Here is a 27,083-nt window from a genome sequence, read left to right as displayed (position 1 = left end):
ATTTACTAATGGACCTGTAATTTCATAGGTCGACTGTGGAGAATCCAAGAATCTTTTCATTAAGATAAAATTCCTTGCATACTCACTCAACACACTGAATTTCTATTTAAATGGCCTCTGATGTGCCAGATTTTTCAATCCTTCATGACTTTGTGTAGCTTTCTGTTGTGAAAAACTCAGTAATATTGCAGAATGTTTTGTTTAGGAAACAAGTTATCTGCAGCAGTAACATCAGGAATCTGGAGACCTCCATGGCTATTCTGATTCCCTACCTTTTGCAATCGACCCTCTCTAGCCACAGGAGAGCTACACCTCATCATTAACTCACCCTGGTACACCCCCAGATACCAGGATATTTGGAACCAGACAAAGATGTCTGCATTTTGAGGTAGGCTTGAAATATTATAGGGGCGATAAGGTGAATTCCTAGTTTCATAACAGTGATTTTGGTGCTAGAAGTGACTGAGCTTCACAGTAATGACCAGGTGAGGACTTTGCAGATGGTTAATAATAATAATAGATTAATTATAACAATGTTGTTTCTGTTAGGTGCCATTGATCATCAAAATGCATTCATTATCAAAAAGAACATTCAAACATCTATCTTGAAGTATAATGCTATATGAGCTAGGATACGATCCATATGCCTACTATTATTTTTTAAATTTATACACCAACCACAAAAGCCAGTGATGATGAAACTGAAGAATTCTACCACCTTCTTCAGGCTGAAATTGAGCATACATGCAATCAAGATGTATTGATAATTAATGGTGATTGGAATGCAAAGGTTGGAAGCAAACAGGAGGGATCAACAGTTGGAAAACATGGCCTTGGTGATAGAAATGACATTTTTGGCGACTGTATGATAGAATTTTTCAAGACCAATGACTTCTTTATGGCAAATACCTTTTTTAAACAACACAAACGGTGACTACACTCATGGGCCTCACCAGATGGAATACACAGAAATCAGACTGACTACATCTGTGAGAAGAGATCGGGGGAAAGCTCCATATGATCGGCCAAAACAAGGTCAGGGGCAGACTCTGGACCAGACCATCAATTGCTCATATGTAAGTTCAGACTGAAGCTGAAGAAAATTAAAGCAAGTCCATGAGAGCCAAAATTTGTCCTTGAACATATCCCACCTGAATTGAGAGACCATCTCAAGAACAGATTTGATGCATTAGACACTAATGACCAAAGACCAGAAGAGTTGTAGGATGACATCAAGAAAATCATACAGGAAAAAAGCAAAAGGTAATTATGACAGGAAAGAATGAAAAGTCCAAAATGGATGTCAGAAGAGACTCTGAAACTTGTTCACCAGCACAGAGATGCTAATGCAAATGGAAGATATGAAGAGGTAAAATAGCTGAATGGAAAAATTCAAAGGTCAGATCAAGAAGACAAAGTCAAATATTATAATAAAATATGCTAAGACCCGGAGTTAGAAAACCAAAAGGGAAGAACACACTTGCCATTTCTCAAGATTAAATAACTGAAGAAAAAATTCAAGGCTTGACTTGGAACATTGAAGGATTCTATGGGCAAAACATTGCAATGATGCAGAAAGCATCAAAAGAAGATAGAAGGAACAAACAAAGCCATTGTATCAAAAAGAAATGATCTGTGTTCAACCATTTCAAGAGCCAATGGTACTGAAGAAAGAAGTACAAGGTGCACTGAAGGCACTGGCAAAGAACAAGGTTTTGGGAATTGATGGAATACTAATTGAAATATTTCCACAAACTGATGCAGCACTGGAGGTACTCATTCATCTGTACCAACTCATTGGAAGAGTTCATATTTGTGCCCATTCCAAAGAGAGGTGATCCAATGCAAGGCAGAAATCATCAGACAATATCATTAATATCGAATGCAGTAAAATTTTTCTAAAGATAATTTTTAAATGACTGCAACAGTGCATTGATAGGGAACTGCCGGAGGTCCAAGCAGGATTCAGATGAGGCTGTGAAATGAGTGATATCATTGCTAACATCAGATGGATCTTGGCTGAAAGCAAAGGATACCTGAAAGATGTTTGTTGTTGTTAAAGTGCCACAGAGTCAGATCCAACCTATAGCGATCCTGCATAGGATTTTCCAAAGAGCATATGGTGAGCTTGAACCTCCAATCTTGTGGTTCAAACTGACTTTGCAGTCCAGCATGTTAACCCACAGCACCACACCACACCTGTGTTTCATTGACTATGCAAAGGCTTTCAACTGTGTGGATCATGACAAGCTATGGAAATCATTGTGGATAATGGATATTACAGACCACTTTATTTTGCTCATGAGGAACCTGTACATAGAGGCAATCATTCAAACAGAACAAGGGGCTACTGAATGGTTTAAAATCAGGAAAGGAGTGTATCAGGGTGTATTCTTTCACCAAACTTACTCAGTCTGTAAGATGAGCAAATGATCTGAGGAGTTGGATTATATGAAGAAACTGGCATCAGGATTTGAGGAAGAGTCATTGACAACTTGCGATATGCAGATGAAACAACCTTGTTGGCTGAAAGTGAAGACTTAAAAAATACTTGTTGATGAAGTTCAAAGACCACAGCCTTTGGTATGGTTGTACTTCAATGTAAAGAAAACTAAAATCCTCATCAATGGACCAATAAATAACATCATGATAAATTGAGACAAGAAAGTTGTCAAAGACTTCATTTTGCTTGAACCTACTACCAACACTCACAGAAACAGAAGTCAAAAAAATAAAAAGATGTACTATAGAATCGGGCTGCCAACCTCACGGTCAACAGTTGGAAACTACCAGCGGCTCCACGGGAGAAAGATGAGGCAGTCTGCTCCCGTAAAGATTGACAGCCTCAGAAACCCTGGGCAGGGTCACTATGAGTGGAAACCGACTCCACAGCACATAACAACAATAACATGTGTATCTGCTGCACAAATAACTCTTTTAAGTGTTCAAGAGCAAAGATATCAATTTGAGAACTAAGGTATACCTGACCCAAGTCATGGTATTTTCAATAGTCTTATGTGCATGTGAAAGTTGGACAATAAATAAGGAAAACCATAGAAGAATTGGTGCATTTGAGTTATGGTGTTAGAAAGAATATAAAAAGTAATGTGGACTGCCAGAAGAACAAATAAATTTGTGTTGGAGAAAGTATAGTCAAAATGTTCCTTAAAAACTAGCATGGTGAGAATTTGTCTCTCATACTTTGGACATATTATCAGAAGCAACCAGACTCTGAAGAAGGACATCATGATTGGTAAAGTGGGGGGTAAACAAAAAAGAGGGTGATTCCCAAGGAGATGGGTTAGCACAGTGACAGCACCAATGGGCTCAAGTGTAGCAATGATTGTGAGTGTAGCACAGGACTGGGCAGTGTTTCGTTCTTTTGTGCATAGGGCCACCATTAGTTGGCACCTAACAACAACAATTAAGGTGTTGGGGAAGAATATTAAAAGTACCATGGACTGCCAGAACAACAAACAAATCTCTGTTGGAAGAAGTACAGCCTGAATGCTTGTAAACCAGGATGGGAAAAATTCGTCTCTCAGACTTCAGACATATTATCAGGAGGAACCAGTTCCTGGAGATGAACACCATGCTTGGTAAAGTGGAAGGTCAGCAAAAAAGAGGAAGACCCCGAACAAGGTGCATGAAAACTGTGGCGGCAACAATGGGCTCCAACATAAGAATTGTGAGGTTGGTGGCCGACCAGGCAGTGAGTGTTTCATTCTGTTGTCATAGGGTTGCTATGCACCGGAACCAATTCCATAGCACCTAGCAACAAAAACATTTGCTAAGGGATTATTGTGTATTATGTACTTCACGTACATAATAGAACATTTATATACATTTTCTCATTTACTCTTGACAGCAACCCTATGAAGTAGACAGTACTATTATCCCCTATATAGCTGAAGATACTGCTTTTTAGAGATTATCTCCCTAATAGCTTTGGTTTGGTGCTACCCTCCAAACATAAGGTATTGCTTTTTGGGGAGAGGACGCGCTGTGGTGCTCAGATGAAGTCACAGTTGTGTTATCAAGGTAGTGAGAGTAGAAATATAGAACATTTAAAACTAGAGATAGAACTAATGATTATTGGTAACTAAGTGAATAGTCCTGGTGTGGCGCTGTGGGTTAATGCACCAAGCTGCAAAGTCGTTTGAACTGCAAGGTTGGCGGTTCAAGCTCACCAACTGCTCCTTGGAAACCCTATACAGGGTTGCTATGGGTGGGAATCGACTCGACGGCACTTGACAACAACAACAAGTGAATATAGAGGGTAAGGCAAAGAAAGAGTTAAGGATTATTCTAAGAGCAGCCTGCCACCTTTCCCTGTGATCAACAAATACACCTTGTGCTTAGGACCACATGTGTCAGCCTGGCTCTTGGGATGGGATCAAAGTGTGGACTGACTCCCTTTTACTAGGGCACCTTGACCCAAAACACATCCCATAGTAGCAGGTGTGCTACCAGCACAGGTCTCCCCTCTTGCCCTTATCACATGGCAAGATTCCCAGGAACAATGTGTATTATATGGTTCCTGGCCAACCCCATTTCTCGATCTGTTCCTGGTGCAGTGCAGGAGGGCTGTGGTCTAACACCTGCCCTGTGCCAGCCACTGGAATGACTCACTGGCCATGGGAGACTGGTGGTTGCGAGTGAAGCTGATCTTGCTCTGTCTCTTCCCCACATGAGTAAAGTGTGGTTCCATCAATGCCTGTGTGTAAGTCGTGCTGTTTGTTGGTGACCTCGGACCTTGGCTCGACAGGATTCATCACACAGTCATAGTCACAGCTGAGTTTACAGTAAAAATGATACAAAGTAAAATCAGCCAAAGGAAAAAGGAGTGAAGACACAGGAAACCGGGTACACGTTTTCAAGAGTTCTCTCCCAGTGGATTTGAAAGGACCCTCTTAATTCCTCCAGCAATGAGTAGTGACAACGTGTGGAGTTGCCTACTAGGGAAGCTCATTAGAGACTCAGCCCCCAAGGATTTTTTGGGGAACTGGTCCATAGGCATCTAGGACATAATAAAGTGCCATACTTACAGAAGGAAAACAGGTATTCCACGTAAACTACATTGTTTGTACACAATTTAGGCAACTATGATAAAAACCACTCTTAGCGTTTGGGGAAAGGAGCTCCGGTAGTGTAATGGTTACGAATCAGGCTGCGAACCTCAAGGTCAGCAGTTCAAAACTACCAGCTGTTCCATGGGAGAAAGATGAGGCTTTCTGCTCCCGTAAAGATTTACAGGCTCAAAAACCCTGTACAGGGTTGCTATGAGTCGGAACCGACTCCACGGCATATAACCACCAACCACCACTATTTGAGGAAAGGCTTATATCAGCTTAATGACCTGTTTGCCAACCAAGTTCCCAAATACAAGCCAAGGGCAAACTTGTAAGCAGATCTAACTCTTCTCTGCCCTCCAACCTTAATGGGGGATGATGCCAATATCTGCTAGGAAATAGAGAAGAATAGAGATTTGGGGGAGAGAGAGAAAAAGAGAGTTGGCCATGCTTCATTTGAGGCATCAGTGAAGTCTTAAAAAAAGAACACTGAGGAGGCAAATGGAAACAGCATTTAATGCTTAGGACCAGGCTGCTGTTACTGATTTGGGAGTCAACTGTTTAGAGGTGACAGTCAACATCATGGACTAGATGAGGTTCCCAAGGGAGATCTGGTGAGAGAAATGATACACAGAAGGTACTTGGAAGGAAGGAAGTCAGCCAAGGAGATGAGATGAAATGGATAGCAGTGAGAGGTAGAAGTTTCAAGTAGAGAAGAGTGGATAACATACATCATGAAGCAGCGTGGTCCTATAATCCATCAAGTGGATGCCGACTCAAAGCAACCCTCCATAGGGTTTCCCAGGCGATAGGTCTTTATGGGAGCAGAAAGCTGCATCTTTCTCCCAAGGAGCAGCTTGTGAATTGGAACTGCTGACCTTGCAGTTAGCAGTCCAGTGCTTATCCCATAGTGCCACCAGGGCTCATTCCTATAACACAAGGGATGAGAAATCTCACATTTCTTACTTTCCACAATTTTGCACTTGGTGAGTTTGTTCAATTATAAAAGAATACTGAAACTGTGACAGAATAAGAGCTGGTTACTGGCCAGGATCTAGAGTTAATGTTAAATTAAAAGATGTTTTCTTGAAATGATGCTAATTGTAATTGGATAGAATTTTATTTTTGAAATGACAGTTTCTAGGAATCATTGACAACTATTTAAATGCATTGCCCCTGCTTTGACACCAAGACTAAAGCAACATCTATGGAAGTACTTTGTGAGATGCTACACACTATTGGGGGGGGGGGGGTCAGTGTAGACGGGCCTGTGAGTAAATGTTTTACTACCTTCATTGGAGAAATATGTTCATCTATGCTGTTTGATTGGTTTAAAGTAATGACTTTAATTTCACTGTGATATTAAGATAAAGAAAAAACCATTATAGTGCTGTTGAACCATGTGTAGCCAAGCTCTAAACAAAGCGCTGCCATCTTATGACTTTTCATGTCATTGTCCTAAATAAGCTCATACTCTTATAATTTTTTGTACTTCATTCAAAATGAACAAGCAAAACCCAAGAATAATGTCACATTCCTCTAGTTGAGGGCCTGCTACCTCAGTACTTAATCTGTTGAACACAATCAGGTAATGCAGTAATACAAACAAATATTTCCTCCACTCTGACTAGACTTGCTGTTTTGTTATTAAGTGCCATGGAGTCGGTTCTGACTTATAGTGATCCTGTATAAGGTTTCCAAGGTGCAGGTGGTGGGTTTAAACTGCTGACCTTGTGACTAGCATTCCAGTGCGTATCCACAGCGCCACCCTAGGACTATACTTAACCATTAGTCAAACAATTTAGGCATGTGTTGTTGTTGGTTGTTAAGCGCCGTTGAGTCAGTTCCGACCCATAGCAACCCTGCATAGGGTTTTCAAGGAGTGGCTGGTGAGCTTGAACCGTTGACCTTGCGGTTCAAACCAACTTTGCAGTCCAGCGCACCAGGACTCCAATTTAGTGGGTCTGGAATGTCTTGTGATCTTTTTCAGGTGCCCTTATCCTTATTTTTAGCAGCATTTTAAAAAGGTGATGAGGTCATGTTTTATCACTTGTTGTTGTTAAGTGCCATTGAGTCCATTCTGACTTATAGCAACTCTATATACGGTTTCCGAAAAGCGGTTGATGAATTTGAACTACTGACATTTCAGATCAAACGACCTTGCAGTTCAATGCTTATCCTGCACTGCCACACCAGGACTTCGTTTTAGCAGTAGAAGGAAGTTAGTTAAAGATTTTTAGTTCTTAGATGGATTTGTCAGCATTTTCGTTCAACAGAAACAATGACTTCCTCTATCTTTGGTTGTTTTGTTTCTTCTTCCCACCCTCATTAGGATTTAACCCTCTAAATCTTTCATCAGGGAAGTTCTATTATTGCTTGCACTCCCCACAGTTGCTGTTATAAAGAATAGACAAAAAGCCTTCCATTGAGAGGAGCCTGACTTCGCATCTTAGGAAAGGCTAGACCCCAGGCAAATGGAATTACGTGTGAGTTAAGTCTTCCAGAGAAGGGAATGCTAGTCGGAAATACTGTCTGCGATGCTGCAACTTATGACCACGCTGAGTGGAAGTTACATCGCTGCACATGACTGGTTGTTAATCACCAGCTGAAGTACCAGAGTGAATATCATTTTACCATAAATCTGACCAACAGTCTCTATTTCTGACTCAGTCATACCCACTTACACCAAAGTCATGAGTTCTTGTTGTCAGCTATTTTAAATGAAACTTTCTGTAAACTTCAGTTAACTTAAGTATGGAGCATTAAAAGTTTATTACAGAATATATATTTATTCATAATTTAAAAAAATTAAAGTCTATTAAGATCCCCCCAAAAAAGGATGCACAGTTCAAACAACAACAAGAAACCATACAAACTCACCAATAGTAACCGAATCTTTGACAAAGGGCTAAAACACATTAAATGGAAAAGAGATTATCTCTTTAACCAAGGGTGCTGCTAATCTGGATATCCATTTATAGAATAATGAAACAGGACCCATATCTCACACCATATATAAAAATGAACTAAAGATGAATCAAAGACCTAAATGTAAACCCTGGAACTATAAAGATCATCAGTGAAGAAAATAGGGACAAATTTAAGGGCCCTGATACAGGACATAGATACACTATCGAACATAACTGAAAACACACAAACAATAGATGAACTAGATAACCGAAACTGCCTAAGGATTTAGATACTTCTGTGCATCAGAAGATTTCACCAAAATACTAAAAAGAGAACCCATAGTCTGTGAAAATTTTTTGGCAATGACATATTAGAGACATCTAAAACTTACAGAAAACTTCGACACTTCAACACCAAAAAGCAATCAATTTAAAAATGAGTGGAGGACTCTTCACCAAAGAAGACATTCAGGTGGACTACAGATATGAAGAAAAGCTCTTGATTACTGATTATTACGAATCAGGCTGTGAACCTTAAGGTCAGCAGTTCGAAACTACCAGCTGTTCCACAGGAGAAAGATGAGGCTTTCTGCTCTCATAAAGATTTACAGCCTTGGAAACCCTGTACAGGGTCGCTATGAGTCGGTTCTGACTCCACGCACATAACCACCACCACCACCACAATGATGCAAGTCAAAACAGTGAGATATCATCTTATCCTAGCATAAAAAGTTCAAGAAAACCACAAATGTTGGTGAGGGTGTGGAGAGACTGGGACTCTCCTACACTGTTGGTGGGACTGTAAAATGGTGCAACTACTGTGGAAAATGGTAAGGCAATTCCTCAGAATGTGAGAAATAGAAGTACCATGGGATCCAGCAATACCTTTACTTGGTATATATCCTAGGGAAATAAGAGCCGCAACAGGAATAGATATGTGCGCATCCATGTTCATTGCAGCACTATTTACATAGCAAAAACATAGAAACAATCTAAATGCCCATCAACAGAAGACTGGATAAACAAAACTATCACACAATGGAGCACTATGTAACAATGAAGAATAATGATAAATCTGTGAAGCACCTCATAACATGGATGAACCTAGAGAGCATTATGTTGAGTGAGATTGTTGACTTGTTAAATGCCATTGAGTCGGTTCCAACCCATATAGCGACCCTGTATAGAGGTTCCAAGGAACAACTGGTGAGCTTGAACTGTCAACCTGGCAGTTCAAACTGACTTTGCAGTCCAGCACATTAATCCATAGTGCCAGTGAGATTAGTTAATTACAAATGGACAAATATTGTATGAGACCACTATTGTAAAAAGTCAAGGAAAGGTTTTCACACTAAAAGAAAAACATTCTTTGATGATTGCAAGGGAGGGAAAGTTGTTGTTGTTGGTAAGTGCTTTCGAGTTGATTCCGACCCATAGCAATCCTGTGTGGGGTTTCCAAGCAGCAGCTGATGAGCTTGTACCACCTTGCAGTTCAAATGACTTTGCAGTTGGATGCATTACCCACAATCCCACACCAGGACTCCAGGGAGGGAAAGGGAGAGGGGATCATTCATAGGCTAGAGGGTAAAAATGTGTTAACTTGGGTGAAGGAGAAGGAATAAGTGTGAGGTTGACAAAAAATGATGGGGGTAGGGAAAGACAAGGGGAGGTGTGCAAGGGTTAAAGGCAACAGAGGTAAATACTATTATATACACAGTCCTGCAATAAAGGTAAATGCATGGATAGAGTGAGAATATACCCACAAATATATAGGTTTGACAGAGGGTACTTGTACGTGAGTATTTACGTTTGCTACAAATGTATTCATGAATGTGTTGCAGTGTACAGGGACAAAGTTATGAAAAGTTCTGCTGCATCATGAAACACCTTAAGGGAATGAGGTGCTTAGGACTGTAGTCTCAGGGAACATCATGGTCAATTTATATAACATAGTCCACAAAGACAATGTTCTGCATTCTATTTCGCTGAGTAGCAACTGGGATCTTAAAAGCTCATGAGTGACCATCTAAGGTGCATCTATTGGTCTCTCCCTATCTAGAGGAAAGAAGAGTGATGAAGATTGAAGATGCTTGTGAACAATGAGTCCAGTGGACTAATGGACCACATGAACATCAGTCTCCACAACTCAGAGACGAGAAGAGCTAGATGGTGCCCAGCTACCACTACCAACTGCTTTGAAAGAGATCACATTAGAAGGTCCTGGATACAGTGGGAGAAAATGTGAAACAAAACTCAAAATCATAAAAAAGACCACCAGACTTACTGGTTAGATAGAGACCAGTGGATCCCCAAGGCTATGTCCCTAGGTCACCCTTCAGGTCTGGAACAAAATTTACCACATGGCTAAACTTGCAGCCAAGCAATAGATAAGTATATAGGGGGACAACAAACAAATGAGGTTCAAACCTAATAGAATGGTCAACAATTTGAGATCAAAAGGGCAGTATTTACCCAAGGGCAAAGTTCAGAAGGGCTAGGAAGAAAGGAGGAATGAAAACCAGAAATACATGGGGTGTTGTTGTTGTTGTTAAGTGCCATCGAGTCGGTTCCGACCCATAGCGACCCTGTACAGGGTTTCCGAGGGTGTAAATCTTTACGGGAGTAGAAAGCCTCATCTTTCTCCCGCGGAGCAGCTAGTAGTTTCGAACCGCTGACCTTAAGGTTCGCAGCCCAATTCGTAACCACTACGCACATGGGGTAAGTGGGATAAATGATGTTCTATCAACGGGGTTGCCATCATTGAAGTGAAATGAAGTGTATGATTTGTTGAATTTGAAAAGAATGATCTGCTCTGTAAATCTTCACTCAATTCACAATAAAGAATTTAATTAATTAATTAAAAGCTTGCCTTGAGCGTTATGCTTTTTAAAGATTTATATAGGAGCTCTGGTAGTGTAGTGGTTACAAGTTAGGCTCCTAACCTCAAGGTCAGCAGTACGAAACTATCAGCCATTCTGTGGAAGAAAGATGAGGCTTTCTGTTCCCATAAGGATTTACAGCCTCGGAAACCCTATACAGGGTCGCTATAAGAGCTGACTCCATGGCACACCACTACCACTGCCACCACCAAGATCTATATTGGATCAAGTTGACAATAGCAACTGGAAAGATTAGATAGGAACCTTAGGGGGCAGTGAATTTACGTTGTGGGGAAAGGAACAACTCAGAAAATGAGGATAACAATGGTTATACAACTCAAAGAATATAATCAATGCCACTGAATTGTACCTGTAGAAACAGTTGAAACTGGTATGTATATCCTCAACAAGAACAAAATTAGTGCAGTTTTTAAAATAGAAATTTTAAAAAGCTTACCCATTCCAAATATCTCATATGGTGCTTGAAATTTCCTTTTTCTCACATCAATTATTTAGTAAAATATTTTGCTGCATTTCTCTCCAAAACTTTTAATGAAAATTAGAAGAATAACTAACTCACCAGGATCCAGAACACAGTACAAGAGTGGTTCTCAAATTTGAGTGTACATTCAAGTCAACTTTAAGGCTTGACCCAACCTCCAAAGTTTCTGATTCAGCAAATCTGGGGTAGAACCTGAAAATCTGCTTCTCTACAAAGTTCCCAGGAGATGCTGATGCTGCTGGTCAGGTGACCACACTTTGAGAACCACTGTATTAGAGCAAGGAGCTCTGGTAGCATAGTGGTTACGAGTCCAGCTGCTAACCTCAGGGTCAGCAATTTGAAACTACCAGCTATTCATGGGAGAAAGATGAGGATTTCTGCTTTGGTAAAGATTTATAGCCTCAGAAACCCAGTGCAGAGTTGCTGTGAGTTGGAACCGACTCCACAGCACATAACAACCACCACATTAGAGCAGCTAAACCACCCAGTGCAGAAGTCTAGGGAACAGTGTCTGATTACCCAGTAATAAGGCAAACATGGCTTATTTGTGCTTACTTGTGCTTACTTACTAATCTGTTGTGAACAATTTAATATTTTTTTTACCACATCAAAGATTCTGCTTCTAGGCATGGCTGGCATCAAGCTCTCTCCCACAGTACCTTCCTACAGAATCAAAGCCTCTTTTCAAATGTACACTTCCTGACAGGGAGAAAGATGAGGCTTTCTACTGCTGAAAAGAGTAATTGCTTTGGAAATTCTTTGCAGGGTCGCTATGAGTTGGCATCAACTTGACAGCTCACAAAAGCAGCAATAGCAGATAGGTTCATGTTGTTAAGTGCTGTCGAGTCAGGCCCGACTAACAGCAACCCTGTATAGGTTTCCAAGGAGCAGCTGGTGAGCTTGAACCACCACCCTTGTGATTCAAACTGACCTTGTAGTCCAGTGCTTATCCTATGGCTCCACATCAGGATTCCATAGACAGGTTCATAGTACACTGTAAACACGGTGAGCACAGGCTTACTTGTACTTACTAATTTGTAGTGAACAAGTTTCACCGCTCTGGTGCAAAACATGAAATAGGTTCACTACAGATTAGTAAGTAAGTGCAAATAAACCCATGCTTACCTTGCTTATTGGAAGGTGGATCCAGACGATAAGCACTGGACTATGAACCACAAGGTCCCTGGTTCAAGCCCATCAGCCATTCCAAGGGAAAAAGATGAGGCTTTCTGCTCCCGAGAAGATTTTAATTTTAAGAAACCCTACACAGGGTCACTATGAGTGGGAAACAACTAAATGACACTTAACAACAACACTTTACCTATCTTCTCCTAAGACCCACACAGTAGAGGTTTAAGGAGAAGTTTGTCTAGTCAATGGAACCTCTTATCTGCCTACCTTTCTGACCCACTGACCTCCTCATCACTGACAGCCTATGTGAGGAGGTTCATGGACAAGGGCACAGGCTGTAAATGGGAAACTTCTGAATCCTAAGGCTCCCAGATTCAGTGTAATCAGCATTCTATCCTCCAAACACTCCACCCCAGTTTTCAAAGGACAACTTCTCCCTGGGAGAAAGATAAGGCTTTCTGCTCCTGTGAAGATTTAAAGCCTTGGAAACCCTATACAGGGTCAGTATGAGTTGGAATCAACTAAAGTTAACAACACTTTTGCTTATTGGGTAATCTCTCCCTGCTGGGGGAAGAGGCCCTTGAAGTGCTCATAGGATAAGCACTGGGTTGCTAACCAAAAGGTCAACAGTTCAAACCTACCAACTACCCCACTAGAGAAAGAAAAGGCTTTCTGCTTTCGTAAAAAATTACAGCCTTGGAAACCCTATTCAGGGTCAGAATGACTCAAGGGCAGTGTTTAGTTTGGGTTTGAGGGATGGGACAACACACATTTGGATAAGGGCCAGGAGGTAGTCATGGACGATCAAGGGCTGAAAGTCCAAGAGGAAATGCCTATAGTTTCACTACCAGGACACTTAGGTAGACTTCCCAGAACTGAGATAGTGGGAAGGCAAGAGAATAACTGCCCAATCTCTCTGTGGATAGGGATTGTTGTTGCTGGTTGCCATGGAGCAGGCTCTACCTCATGGTGACCTTATGTATAACAGAGGGAAACATTGCCAAGTCCTGTGCTTTCTTCATGACTGTGCTATGTTTTAAGTCCATTGTTGTGACTATTGTGTCTATCTAGTTGCGGGTTTCCTTCATTTTCACTGATGTCCATTTTTAGCAATTTGTCTTTCTTAATGAAGTGCCCAAAATTGCTGAGCCAAAGTCTTGCCATCCTTGCTTCTACGAAGCATTCTGGTTGTATAGGGATGAGCACTCATAACACATAACAAGTATTACCTTCATCAGAGTGCCACATAATTTTGGTTATTGCTATAGATGGATAAAGGAGCTTTGGTAGCATAAGGGTTATGAGCAGAATGGTGAGGCTTTCTGCTCCTGGAAAGATTTACAATCTCGGAAACCCTATGCAGGGTCACGGCACATAACCACTACTACCAGAGATGGATAAGCATTCGACCGCAAGGTCAGTTTGAACCACAGTGTTGGTGGTTCAAACTCACCAGCTGCTCTTTTGAAACCCTATGCAGGGTGGCTATTGGTTGAACCAATTCGAAGGCACTTAACAGCAATAACAATATATGGATAATTTTTCCATTCAAACTTGGCTTCTACTGTTGGGAAGAGAGATTCCTACTTCCATTTCCTTGGCTTCAAAGTGAACAGGAGTGATGGTTTTGAGTCAAGGTCTGAAGTATTAAAATCTGAGGAGAAATGTTATTTATAAATGTATACAAAAATGAGTGAAAGCCAAATATATATTTAAGTGCAAGGCTCATAAAGGAAAACGCCTCTATTTTAATCTTGGTTACCTGACTTCACCTAGTCTTCTGGTATGGCGATGAACTGCGAACCACAATGTTGGCAGTTCAAACTCACCAGCTGCTCAGAAACCCTACATAGGGTCGCTATGAGTCAGAACCGGACTCACTGGCACTTAACAACCACCACCACCGGGGGTCTCTCCACGCCAATGGGTTCCCGGCTACGCATGGCTCAGCCAGTAGGTGGTGGGGTTCTAAAGCTTTCTCAAAAGGTGGCCGAATTGACAATAAACAAGCTACGGTAGCTAAGGGCGCCACCCACCTCCACGCTCCGCCCCCTTGCGCTCCAGATCAAGACACCATCAGGCCATAGTGCGTCACCTCCCTGAGGTGCTGTTCCATTCCTTTTGGGTGACTGGGTTTGGGAGGAGAAAAAGCTTCTCCAACCTGTTATTGTTCGTTGTCCTTGAGTTTCTCCCGACTCATGACGATTCCATACATAATTCATGCATTGCAGAACTAAACGCTGCCTGGCCCTGGGCCATCCTTACGACCGGTTGTTGATGTTGCTGTTAAGTGCCATCGAGTCGGTTCCATCCAACTCAAAGCGATAGTACATAGGGTTTCCAAAGAGGGGGCTGGTGAATTTGAACTGCCGACCTTGTAGTTCAAACCGACCTTGCGGTCCAGTACTTTATCCCACAAATGACTTAAAACACCAAAACCACATAGTGCTGGCACAACTCCTGAAATATCTTCCTGGTTTGATTCCCAAAGCTTTGCTGACTAGGCCTGGGAGTCCCCAAAAGCTCCCAGCCCCAACGTCAACACCACGTCTGGGCGGAATGCACGAACTATAAAGCTAGAGCCTTGAGAAGTCGTCCGGGGCGGGGGTCCAAGTCCCGCTCCCAGTGCCGCCCAGGCCCCGCCCAGTAAGGGGAGAAACCGGCGACGCCTTCCTCCTTCCTGACCTGCGCGCGCAGCTCGTCGCCCCTTACGCTTGCTCCCTCCTTCCCTCCGCCGGCACCAGCACCAGAAACTGAGCCAGAGGGCGTGAAGCGGCACCTGGGACACGGAACGGAACAGAGCTGAGCGAGCCCAATGCCCACTGACGCTAACATCCCTCGCGACGGCAACATGAGGGCGCGCAGCCTGGCCCTAGGCTTCCTGCTGCTCTCTCTGGCGCAGGTGAGCGGCTGTCGGCGAACTGGACAGGCTGTGGGGGTCGTGTCGGGCCCAAGTCGGGGTCGGCGGACTTAGATAGGAGCTTCCGAGGCGTGGGAGCTAAAGGGGCGCGGGCCTGGCACGTCCTGGGTAAGTTGGTCTGTTGATAGCGACCCCGAGGTCTCTAGCTTCTGCCTCCGGACGCGACCTCTTCCCAGTGGCCTGCAAGAGGGTGGTAAATGGGGGCTGCTTATTCGACTTGTTGCTACCTCATTTAAGCTGTGATCACCTGATGTCTGGGTTTAGGATTTGGGATCAGAAGGAAAAAAAGATAAAGATTGTTGTTGTTAAGTACTATGGAGTCGGTTCCTACTCATAGTGACCCTGCACAGGGTTTCCGAGGCTGCAAATATTTATGGGAGCAGAACGCCTCATCTTTCTCACGCGGAGCAGCTGGTAGCTGTTAGCAACCCGATTCGTAACCACTTATTTACTCTATGCCTGTTTGCCAGCTACCAAATCCGAACAGCGTCAGGTGCTTTACATAAGTCGGCTTGATCTAAAGAGCGCAGTTTGCTTCATGTCCACTGCTTTCTATGTCTCAGGGAAACGGGTCCACAAGGGTGATTGAATTCCCTTTGTCCGAATCATAACTGGTGACAGAATGGAGCCTGGAACTCGGGTGTCCCACTCCTCCCGTTTGTCATATCTTGAAGTTGTTGTTAAGTGCCGTCCAGTCGGTTCCGAGTCAGAGCGAGCCTGTATAGGGTTTCCAAGACTTTAAATCTTCGCGGGAGCAGAAAGCCTCATCTTTCTCCCCGGAGCGGAAGTAGACCTTTGAAAACTGGGATGAGAGTGTTTGAAGGATAGAATGCTGATTACATGGGATCTGGAAGGGAGAGTGAACGAACCTCTGGGAGCGTCAGTACCCGCGCCCTTGTGTCCACGAACCCCCTTCACATAGGCTGTCAGTGATGAGGCTCGTCGACTAGACAAACTTATCCTTAAACTTCTACCGTGTGGTTCTTAGAAGAAGATAGATAAGGTGTTATTAAGTGCCATATAGTTGTTTCCCACTCATAGCGACCCTGTGTAGGGTTTCTGAGGCTTTAAATCTTATCGGGAACAGAAGCGTATTCCTCTCTCGGAACGGTTGGTGGACTCGAACCGAGGACCTTTTTGCAATCCAGTGGTTATCATCTGGAGCCACCGTGCCCCCAATATATGTAATACGGACCCAATAAAGAACAAAGAGCTCCCTCCTGTGTGTGTGTGGCTTGTAGGGGAATATTCTCCCAGCAGTGTGGGGTTTTATAAAGCCTACATCTGGTATAATGAACCCAAGGGCACTTGGCTGGGAAGGGAAGGGGTCCGAAGGTGGATCACTTGCCAGCTCTTTGGCTTTGGGCAGGTTACTGTCTGAGCCTTAGTTTCTTCTCAGAATAAAATAGGTTTATTGGGATTATTAAACAATATGATATATGGAGAGAGCTGGTCTCAATACCTAAGAAATAGATGTTTGCCTTAAAGAAACTATAGCTATTTCGTTTTTCCAGAGCTTTAGATAAGGACCTAATAGGTCTTCACATGATGTGTTTTTGTAGTTGTTGTGTGCCATTGAGTCGTTTACAACTCATAGAGACCCATTATAGGATTGCCGATGCTCTAAATTTCAGGAGCAGAAAGTCTCATCTCTCCCTTGGACATTCTGTATTAAGTAGCTTTAAAATATATTTGAAATCCTTTGATATCCTTTTAACTCAGGGTAATAGCCAAGGCTAATGACAGATGAGTGTCTCTCCTAGGACATTTGGGATAGGTCAGAAGTTGGTCATGACTCTTGCATAATTCCTGGAAGCCTTTAACAAGAAACAAGCCTATAGTTATTTTAAAATGAACTCCCTCCTTGTTGCAGAAAGGAGCTCTCATGGTGCAATGGTTAACGTATTCAGTTGGGAACCAAAAGGTGGTTGGTTTGAACCCTCCAGCCACTCCGAGAGAAAAAGATGTGGCAGTTTGCTTCTGTAAAGATTTGTTATTGTGTGTCGTCAAGTTGATTCTGACTCAAAGCAACCCTCTGTAGGATTTCCAAGGGGCGGCTCAGTGGGTTTGAACTGCCGACCTTGCAGTTTTCAGTAGGGTCTCTATGAACCAGAATCAACTGGACAGCAGTGGAATACCTGCAGATGAGTTGGAGCCTTGAAATAGAACTGATTGTGATAGCAGCTCTAAGTTCCAATCTCAGCACTATTAAAGTTCTGTCACAGAATTGCAGGCTGTTTGCTAGGTTTGAAATTCATTTGGGCAGGTTTTTTTCCTTCATTTAAAAATTTTACAGGAAATTAAATAAGTGATTGGACTGCATGTTTGTTTGTTGTTGTTTTCTCATGCTTTTTTTTAAAGTTTTTGTTGGGAATTGAGTAAAAGTTTACAGGGCAGATCATCAGCTTTACATTCAACAAATCATACACCTTGTTTCATTACAATGATTATAATCCCCTCCACGTACCATCAGTTAAGTGTTTTTCTCTAGCTCTTTTTTTAAAAAACAACAACACCACTCAGGCATATATAATAATTTACACCACCAAAGGGCACATTCTGCAAGTCTGCCTCCTGGCCACCAGCTCTTAGTCCCTCTCTTTCCATGAATCTAGAGTCCTCAGCTGCACCCCCTCTCCATGTCCCCATCTCTGCCTCCATCTCTGGTGTCACTGCTTCTCTGGATAAGGTCTCGCATTCCACTGTGCTCTTCTCCTTTGATGGTCCTAGAGTCCTTTGTTTCTGGACTGTAAGATTAACCATTCCTCTGTTTTTACTACAAAACTTCAACCTTTACAATTGTGACAGTTGCAATTAGTCATGATAACAATTAGTCACTAGTGAATCATAAGAATCTTATTCCCATCTCTTTTAACCAGATCCATCTAGACAAGATGACAGCTATTCAGTGGGGACTCTTTCTTTCTCCCCATACTCTTAAACTAAGCTCCCCTTTGAAACCTTGTAAGCCAGTCATTTCATACCTTTATCGCCCCCTCATCTTAGGTAGCCAGTGTCTAAGTTGCCCACCCCTGTCCACCCTGTGTCCAGAGGGGATAGCTTGATACTTGATGTGAAGATGCCTTCCCTTTCTGTTGGTATTTAGAGTTACTGCCTCCATGAGTATAGGTCAAGTTCATCAAATTGTAGCAATTTACCCTTGTTTCCTTTATCAAAAATTGTTTTTTATCTTCCTCTAGTCTAGTTCTGATTATCAAGCCATCTAGGCTAGGTCAAATGGGTGTTCTTGTGCATCTCCCCTTACTTCATATCAGCTGGATGCTTCACTCTCAGCTCTAGCTCTCTGTGGCTATGTCCTTGTCCGTGGGCTCAAGTGTCCGCAGGTTTCACCACACTTTGGACCAACCACCCCTTCCTCTTCTTGTTCTCATCTCCAGGTCAACAGGAGTTTATGGAATGTGATTGAACTCAGCCCATTTCTTCATTGCTGTCTTTCCTCCTTTTCCACTCAGCAGTAGACCAGTGTGGTCACCAGCAAGCTTACATGTCTGCTCATTTGTTCCCTTTGAGTTTCAGTCTTAGAGGGAGGTTTGTCCTGAAGGAACTTGATTGCTTGCCTTGATGGCTTCCTCGCGAACAGCTTGCTTATTCTTGTAGTAGCCAGTCATACTGACATTTTTGTTTCGGGTTTTTCCTGATGATCTTTTTTTGAAGATGTATCTTCTTTTGCTCCAGCTGTTCCAGGCTGGTCTGCTTGACTGCATGGCTTTTAGACTACAATATGTGTAGTTTTGAGAAATAGTGTAGATCCCTTCTCATTGCAATTTTTATAAGCTTTTCTTGAGTGATGTGAAACATAGTGTGGCCTGGGTAGGAATTAAGCTGCTAAAATGGCATTCCCTGAAGTCAGAAATGGGTTAATTTTTTTGACCTGAGAGAGTTGAAGAACAACCGTCTGAAATTGAAATAAGTATGGATAATCCTCCTATCTTCCCCACCCATTGATGGATGCTTTTTTCAGATGTTTTACTAACAAAAGTAAGTAAAGTAATTAAAAGAATGTGAGAGTTTTCATTTTGGAGGGTGAGCATAAAGAAAAGGATTTGCTGAGTACGTCTTTGTATTCCTTCAGTGTTTGTCTTACCATCCAGAACAAAGAATTTCTCTCTGGTTTGAAGACAATGCCATCTCTGTTTCCAGGGTAACTTTTCCTCACATTCCACATTTGAAATACTCTTCAGAGTGTTTTAAGAAGGGTACATAACCACTCCTGAAGCACTGGCAGTGGCAAAATGTTTACCTTTTCTGAGAGGGAACTGGATTTGACTCCCTTCCAATGCATCTCATGCACAATAACCACCACCAATTGGCTAGTTGAAGCTCTGATGCTGAACAGGTTCCAGTAGAGCTTCTAGACTAAGCTGGGGTAGGAAGAAAGGCTTGGTGATCTGCTTCCAAACATCAGCCAAGGCAGCCCTGTGCACCACAACGATCCGATCTATAACCGGTTCGTGGGGAAGGTACAGTCTTTGTTTCATTGTACATGCAGTCACCATGAGTTGGGGCCACTAGGCAGCAGCTAGCAACCACAGTCTGATTGTAGGTGGGTCATTTTGCTCTTCTACCAAACTAATCAAGTTGTTATCAAAACTGTCCATTTCCCCAGGCATAGCTCAGATGCTACATTATCAATAGAGTTGTTATCCTATTCCCCCAGCCAGATCGCCTTATCTCTGAAGTGCTAAATCTATGTGGCAAAGGACTGAGTTAAGAAATGCCACGTTTTACCAAAGGTGTACTTGGGCATGCTAGTTATTTTCTGGAGTCTCAATTTTCTTCTCTATAAATGGGACTAATTGACAATGCCTACTTTTCAGGGTGATGTGAAAAGATATATAAATAGTGTTTGCCTTGAGCTACTAGACTGCAGGCTCCTGGAAGTCACGAAGTAGATATATTTTATCCACCTCCAAGTATTGTCATGGTTGAAGTGTTGTCCCTGGAACTGCTGTCCTTCCAAAGAATTGGGAAGGCATAACACACTTACCCTGTGCAAAAGAGGTTACAAAGACAAGAGGCTTAGGCAGATGAAAGGTAGGTAGACTTTATCAAGCATAGACATTCTTACAGAGAAGTAAGAATAGGCGTCCACCTCGCAAAAGAAGAGAAGGTGGAGCCCCGAATACAATTTGGCTTTTCTTTATATACTTTCCTGTCAGGGGCTATGAGCTGTGTTCTTGGTTCAAGTGGCCAGTTCGGTGAATTTTTCTATATATGGTTTCTGTGAACCGTGTTTTTCAGGTTTTTGCTTGTTATTAGCTTTATTTCCCCCTTGCAACAGTTTCCACTCTCACCCCTTCCTCTCCTCAGCATTTCCTTATTGCTGAGGCTGGCTTGTTTCTGCTAAGACAGGCTATACAGGGAGTGACCCGAGACCCTCTTCTTTCTCCTGCCCTAACAACCTAACGATATGCTCAGGTCTCTTGACTCCTCATTGCATAATTGGGCCTCAAAATGGGTTTGGGGTAAGGTGAAATGAGAGAAGGATTTAAGAGACTAATGGTAAGCAGAAGTAGATTTGCAGTTGGTCTCGGTTGGTAACTGCAAAAACCACGTTTCACTTCCTCTGGCTTCGCAAGGGGAAAGAGAATCAAACTCAAAATCAGTCCAAGGCCAATTTCTATGAAGTGAAGTTTCAGACATGCCTCTGCACCCTACAACCTTCTTTACCCTATTCTGACACCAACCATTCCTCCTACAGTGCTCCCTGCTTCGCATCTGGGTTCGATAATCCATTGCACACAGAACTCATAACAATCAATACTCAATGACTCTGGGGTTTATTAGGGAAGTGAACAGGGTACAATTCAGGTTCAAAAAACTCAGAACAGGACTCTAGACTCATGGAAAGAGAAAGGCAGTGTGCTAGTGGCCAGGAGGCAGATTTGTAGAATGTGCCCTTTGGTTGTTTAAATGATTATGTATTCCTAAGTGTTTTTATGTACAGCCCCAAAAAGAAAACAAACCAGGGAATAGATGCAAATACTGTTGAATGGTGATTCATGGAGGAGATTGTAGTCTTTGCAATGAAATGACTATCCTATTGTAACTGGATGAGTGCAAAACTGACATTCTCCCATGTAAACTATCACTCAATTCACAATAAAAGCTTTAAAACACAGCAAAACTCAGAATGCAGCAGTTCTACAGTCAGGAACGACTCTTGTCTGCTGTACTGCAGGTGTGCCTCACTCTTGTCTGCAGCCTTTCAGCCATGTGGTCCTTTGGCCTCTGTGGTACTTGAGCAAGAGCAAACATCACAAAAGCTCTTTTAGTCAGTTTGTGAATGCCCAAAGGTCACATTCTGTAAGCAAGTCTCCTGTCTTTAGGCACTCCGCTTTACTCAGTCCGTGGGCCTGGAGCCCGCAGCTACTCTTGTTTCTGCATGCTACCAACTCTGCCTGTCGCCTCTGTTGTTGCTGCTTTTCAGGTAGGGATTTCATGCTCCACTCATGCTCTTCCTTCTTCATGGTCCTGGCATCATCGGTTCCTACTTCTGGAATGGCTTCTTTTAAAACTAGCTGAATGGTACAGTCCTGGACTTAGAGTCCTGTACACCTTATTTGCATGGTCCCACCCAAATCACTTGGTGGGAATTAAGAAGACATTGAATGGAAAAGCCATAACAAGTAAATTCAGGATACCACAATTTGTGATTACAGTCTTATTATAACAAGATACAGTGAAGATCTACACAAAGGGAAGGCTTCTATGTCCCTAAAGGGAGGTACTGCACTTCGGTGTACAACAGTGTCTTTCACCCTTCTCTTCTGTCCGGAGCTTTACTAAAGAAAGGGTCCTCGTTACAAAGCTGTGATTGAAGAAATAATGCCACCAAGGGCTGCTGCTATGACATGGTGGGTCTAACGGGCTTAGCCAGTCCTACCTAAAAGGTGCCTCATTAGCATAAACTCTCAGGTGTGATCCTGGGGCCTCATCCAAGACATTTTAATCATTTGGGAAATTCTGCAGTTTCAGACGTTATTAGAAGCCACCCATGACAAAGACCAGGTTCTTTGGGTAAAGTTAAACTCTTTACTCCACAGCAAGAAAAACTGGTTCAAGTGTGCCGTTGTATAGTTTGAGAGCAAAGCTTTAAAATGTGTTTTTCATCTTGTTAATGTTCCTTAGATCACAAGAGTAACTCAAATATAGTTGTTCATTAATTTCATAAACATAGGGTGGTTGCTGTGGGCACTGTGTGGACTAGGAAGATCCAAAGAACTGACTATTCAGAAAGCAGTCTATAAACTGGAAAGTCCTGTGCAAATGTCAGTAGTTACTATCTCTGTCATGTTGGCGGAGGGGAGATGGATACATAAACTACAGTGTTGTGAGAAGTGGTCTAATAAGGATAAGAACAGAAATAACGGTAGAGAACCCATCTTTGAGCTTTGGAGGGTTAAATGAGTGGATACCAGGTGGATAAGAAAAACTAGTGAATATATGAGGGCACGTTAACCTAATTTTTACTAAAAACAATTGACCTGCACACTTGAAACAGATGGATTGGATAGTATATAAAGTGTCTCAATAAAGATGTTTAAAAATGGCAGGAGGCTGTTCTAGATTAAAGGGGGTGGCAAGCTACCTCATTTTTCCATAATTCTCTATTGTCACATACCTGATTTTGTTTCATACTTATAACAGTTCTTCAAAATAGGTATAATGCTATTTTTGCTGTATTACAAATGTGGATATTAAGGCTCAAATTTGACCCAAGATCATAGAGCTACTAAATGACAGGATTGGGGCCTGATTGCTGTCTGTGCTCTAATTTATTCAAATTCAATGTAATTGCTACCAGGTTATTCATGTTTAGCAGCCTAAGTTGAATGGATTTTCAGCTGGTAGATGCTGCAATTGGTCAATAAGGCATCTCGGTCAAAGCATACTCTTGGCTCCTGTGACTTTTCCAATTGTTAGTGCTGTCGAGTAATTTGACTCATAGATTCCTCAGAAACCCCTATACAAGATAGGTGGTTCAAGCTCACCAGCGCAGTTCAAACCGACCGTGTAGTCTGTGCATTAACCCCACAGCGCCCCACCAGAACTCTAGTTGTTGTTGTTAAGTGCCTTTGAGTTGGTTTTGACCCATAGCAACCCCATATAGGGCTTCTGAGGAGCGGAAACCTTGAACCGCTGACCTTGCAGTTCAAACCAACCTTGCAGTCCAGAACATTAACCCACAGAGCAGGGATGTAATTAGCCTGCTGGCCTGACCCATAGGTTCAGTTGCCATCCTGTGTGACATTCCATAAGAAATATCAGTTGACAGTGTATTCTGACACTCTAGTCTTGTGGATTTGGGGTTATTTTTCAAATCTGTGGGTTAGAGTTTACAAAAGACTAGTCCTAACTAGTAGTATTAGTCTTGGGTGAATCACTTTTAAAAAAACTACAAGTTAGTTTAGGCAAACATTTTACAGATTAAAATGAAGAGTTAGACTAGCTGACTATCTCTAAAAATGTCAGATTAAACACCCACATATTGGCCAGCCTGGTGTACACACAAATCACCCTTTGTTGTATGTCTCTGTTTACGCCTGGTTGTCTGTAAAACAGAAGCCCAGAAATCAAGTCCAATAGAAACCAGGCTCAACCCCACATGTCCTGTCATGCTTGCTTGGTCTGCCTACCTGTAAAAATGGTGGTGCAAGAGCATCTGATCTCCTTGTCTAACTTCAGAAGGGAATGGAGAACGAATCATCAGCACCAACAGCCCAGAGTTAGTTCCTGTGATGTGGAGGTCAAACGTACCTCCAACCGCTAACCTTTTTACCTACTTTGAAATCAGCCAGCCCTCCACGGCACTCTACTTTTCTGCTGGATTTGATCATTCATTGCAGTGCTCACAGAACTCACAGACCATACTCATAGTTAAGGGGTTTCTTAATTTACGGGGTTTGTTAGGGGAGTGGCTGTTACTGTTAAATGCCATTGAATTGTTTCCAACTCATAGGGACCCTGTATAGCAGGGGTAGGGGGCATTCGGCCCGCTTATATGGACTTATATGGCCCGCAAAATCAGTTGGTCCGGCCCTGCTAAGGCAACTGCAGTTCCAGCCATCACATTGTTTTTATTAAGTGCCATTGAGTCGGTTCTGATCCATAACAATTCTGTATAGGGTTTCTCAGGAGCAGCTGGTGAGCTTGAACCGCTGATCTTGTGGTTCAAACCAACTTTGCAGTCCAGCGCGTTAACCCATAGTGCTGGGGTGAATTAAATAAATGTTTGATCAAATACAGCAGGCTAATTTTTAAGTTAATAATTTTATATGGCCCTTGACAGAAAAAAGGTTCTCTAGCCCTGCTGTATAGGGTTTCTGAGAATTGGTCGGTGAGTTTATAGGCTACAATTCAGTATCAGAAATGATCCACGGGCAGGCCTTTCTCTTACTCTCAGCCCCTTGGCCTGGCCTCACCTCTACCCTGCTCAGGCAAGTGCTAAAAAGCTCTTTGACTCTGCCAGTAAGTGTCCAGGGGCACCCCAGTCCTGCAAGCCTCCTGCTTGAAGGTACTCCGTGGGTAGGCACTCCCACAGTAACCAGCTTGCTGCTCTGGGCCAGGAAGCCCGCTGTGCCATCTTGTGCCAGTCTCCTGGTTCTGTTTCCACTACTTATTCACTGCTGTTTCTTACCACCTTGCACCATCTCCGGTGTTTCTCTCCTGTGTCTAGGAGGTTCTCAGTGCAAGGACCGCAGGTCCAAGGGAGGTGCCATACTCCTGTTACTTCTTGAACTGACTCTGAGATAGCTCACTTAAGCTTAGGGGAATGACAAAACTGACCAGTCTCTTGTTAGGGTTCCAGACACCTTATTTGCATAGCCTCATCCCTTCATTTTTTGGGAGTTAACAAGAACATACTGAGACAGGTCATTTAAAAGCACTTCTACTACCTGACTTCAAAGGATATGACTCTGCCAGCCACTCTCCACCCTCATCTTGGGTTGCCCTAACTGGCTAGACCAGCTTCTTTGCTTGCTCCCTGGAGCTGGAGCTGGAGCTGGTTGTGTTTCCAGGTTTTGCCATTAGATTCATCTATCCAGGACAGCAGAAAGAAAAGTGAGGGATCCTGGTCTGCACCCCACCTGTGGTGGGATGGCAGAGTACACACCTGGTCAAGAGGACTATTAGATACCAAGCCTCTCCTCCAACATGAGGATGATCCCCATCGAAAGGACTTAGTACGCTCGTCAAAAATCAGCTGACCATAGATGTGTGGGTTTATTTTTAGATTGAATTCAGTTCCACTCATCTGTGTGCCTATTGTTTACCAGTGCCCGGCTGTTTTGGTTATGGTAGCTGTATGTATGGCTTCTTGTCATTCCATATAAAACTAAGGATTGGTTTTTATATTTCTGTAAATAGGCTGTTAGAATTTTTATCAGGATTTTGTTGATCTATAGATCACTTTGGGTCATACTGATATCTTTCCATGAACATGCAACGTCCTTCCATTTATTTAACTCTTCTTTAAACTTCTTTCAGCAGTGTTTTATAGTTTTCATTGTAGAAGTTCTTGCCCATGATTTAGATTTATTCCTAGGTATTTTGTTTTTGTAGATGCGGTTGTAAATGGAATTTCCCTTTCAGATTTCTTATTGCTGGTGTATAGAAACCCAGCATTGTTTGTTACCTTGTACCTTTGCTAAATTTCTCCGTTGTTGTTAAGTGCCTTAGAATCAGTTCTGACTAATAGCGACCCTCTATAGGGTTTCCAAGGAACGGCTGGTGGGTTTGAACTGCAAATTTGTGGTTAGCAGTCTAGTGTTTATCCTACAGTGCCACAACATCATATCATCCATAAATAGAGATAATTTTACTTTTTACCAATCTGAATACCTTTTATTCAGATTGGCTAAAACTGCTAATATAATACATTGAGCCCTGGTATGGCACTGTAAGATAAGAACTGGGCTGCTGACCGATAGGTTGGCAGTTCAAACCCACAAACCCCTCCTCAGAAACCTTATGCAGGGTCGCTGTGAGTAGGAAGTGACTCAATGGCACTTAACAACAATTGAATAGAAGTGGTGAGAGTGGCCACCTTTGTCTTCTTCTCACTTTTAAAGGGAAAGCTCTCAGTCCCTCACCATTAAGTAGTATTATGCTGGCTATTGGCTTTTCATCTGTACCCTGAATCATATGGAGGGATTTCCCTCTTATTTCAGTCTTCTTTAAGGTTTATACCAAGAAAGGGTGTTGAATTTTATCAAATGCTTTTTCTTCATCAATAAAGATGATCATGTGGTTCTCTTCCTTTGTTCAATCGATGTGTATTATGCTAATTAGTTTTCTAATGTTGAACCATCCCTTCGTTCTTGGGATAAATCCCACTATGAAATTATATAGGACTTTTAATATTCTTTTGGTATTTTTGCTTCTGTACTCATAAGCGGTATTGGCCTGTAGTTTTGTTTTCATGTGGGGTCTTTGTCTGGTTTGGGTATTAGAGTTATGTTTGCTACATAGAATTAATTAAGGAATATTCTTTCCTTCTCTATTTTGTAAGTGTTTAAATAATGTTGGTACCAATTCTTGTCTAAATGTTTGGTAGAATCTCCTGTGAAGCCTTCTGGTCCAGGAGTTTTTTTAATTTTTTTTTATTTTTAATGTTTTATTGTGAATTATGTGATAGTTATGTGG

General features: G+C 42.4%; 1 protein-coding gene across 1 annotated transcript in view; it reads left to right on the top strand.

Moving 5' to 3' along the window:
* Positions 1-15,344: 15,344 nt before the first annotated feature.
* Positions 15,345-27,083, top strand: part of NPC1 (Niemann-Pick disease, type C1) — a 72,701-nt gene continuing 60,962 nt past the window's right edge. The window contains exon 1 of the mRNA XM_006835119.1: positions 15,345-15,395. Coding sequence (XP_006835182.1) covers positions 15,345-15,395 — 51 coding nt within the window. The remainder of the gene's footprint in view (positions 15,396-27,083) is intronic.

Source organism: Chrysochloris asiatica, unplaced genomic scaffold, assembly GCF_000296735.1.
Source record: "Chrysochloris asiatica unplaced genomic scaffold, ChrAsi1.0 scaffold00015, whole genome shotgun sequence".
In the NCBI taxonomy this organism is placed as follows: Eukaryota; Metazoa; Chordata; class Mammalia; order Afrosoricida; family Chrysochloridae; genus Chrysochloris; species Chrysochloris asiatica.
This window is presented reverse-complemented; position numbering and strand designations above follow the sequence as displayed.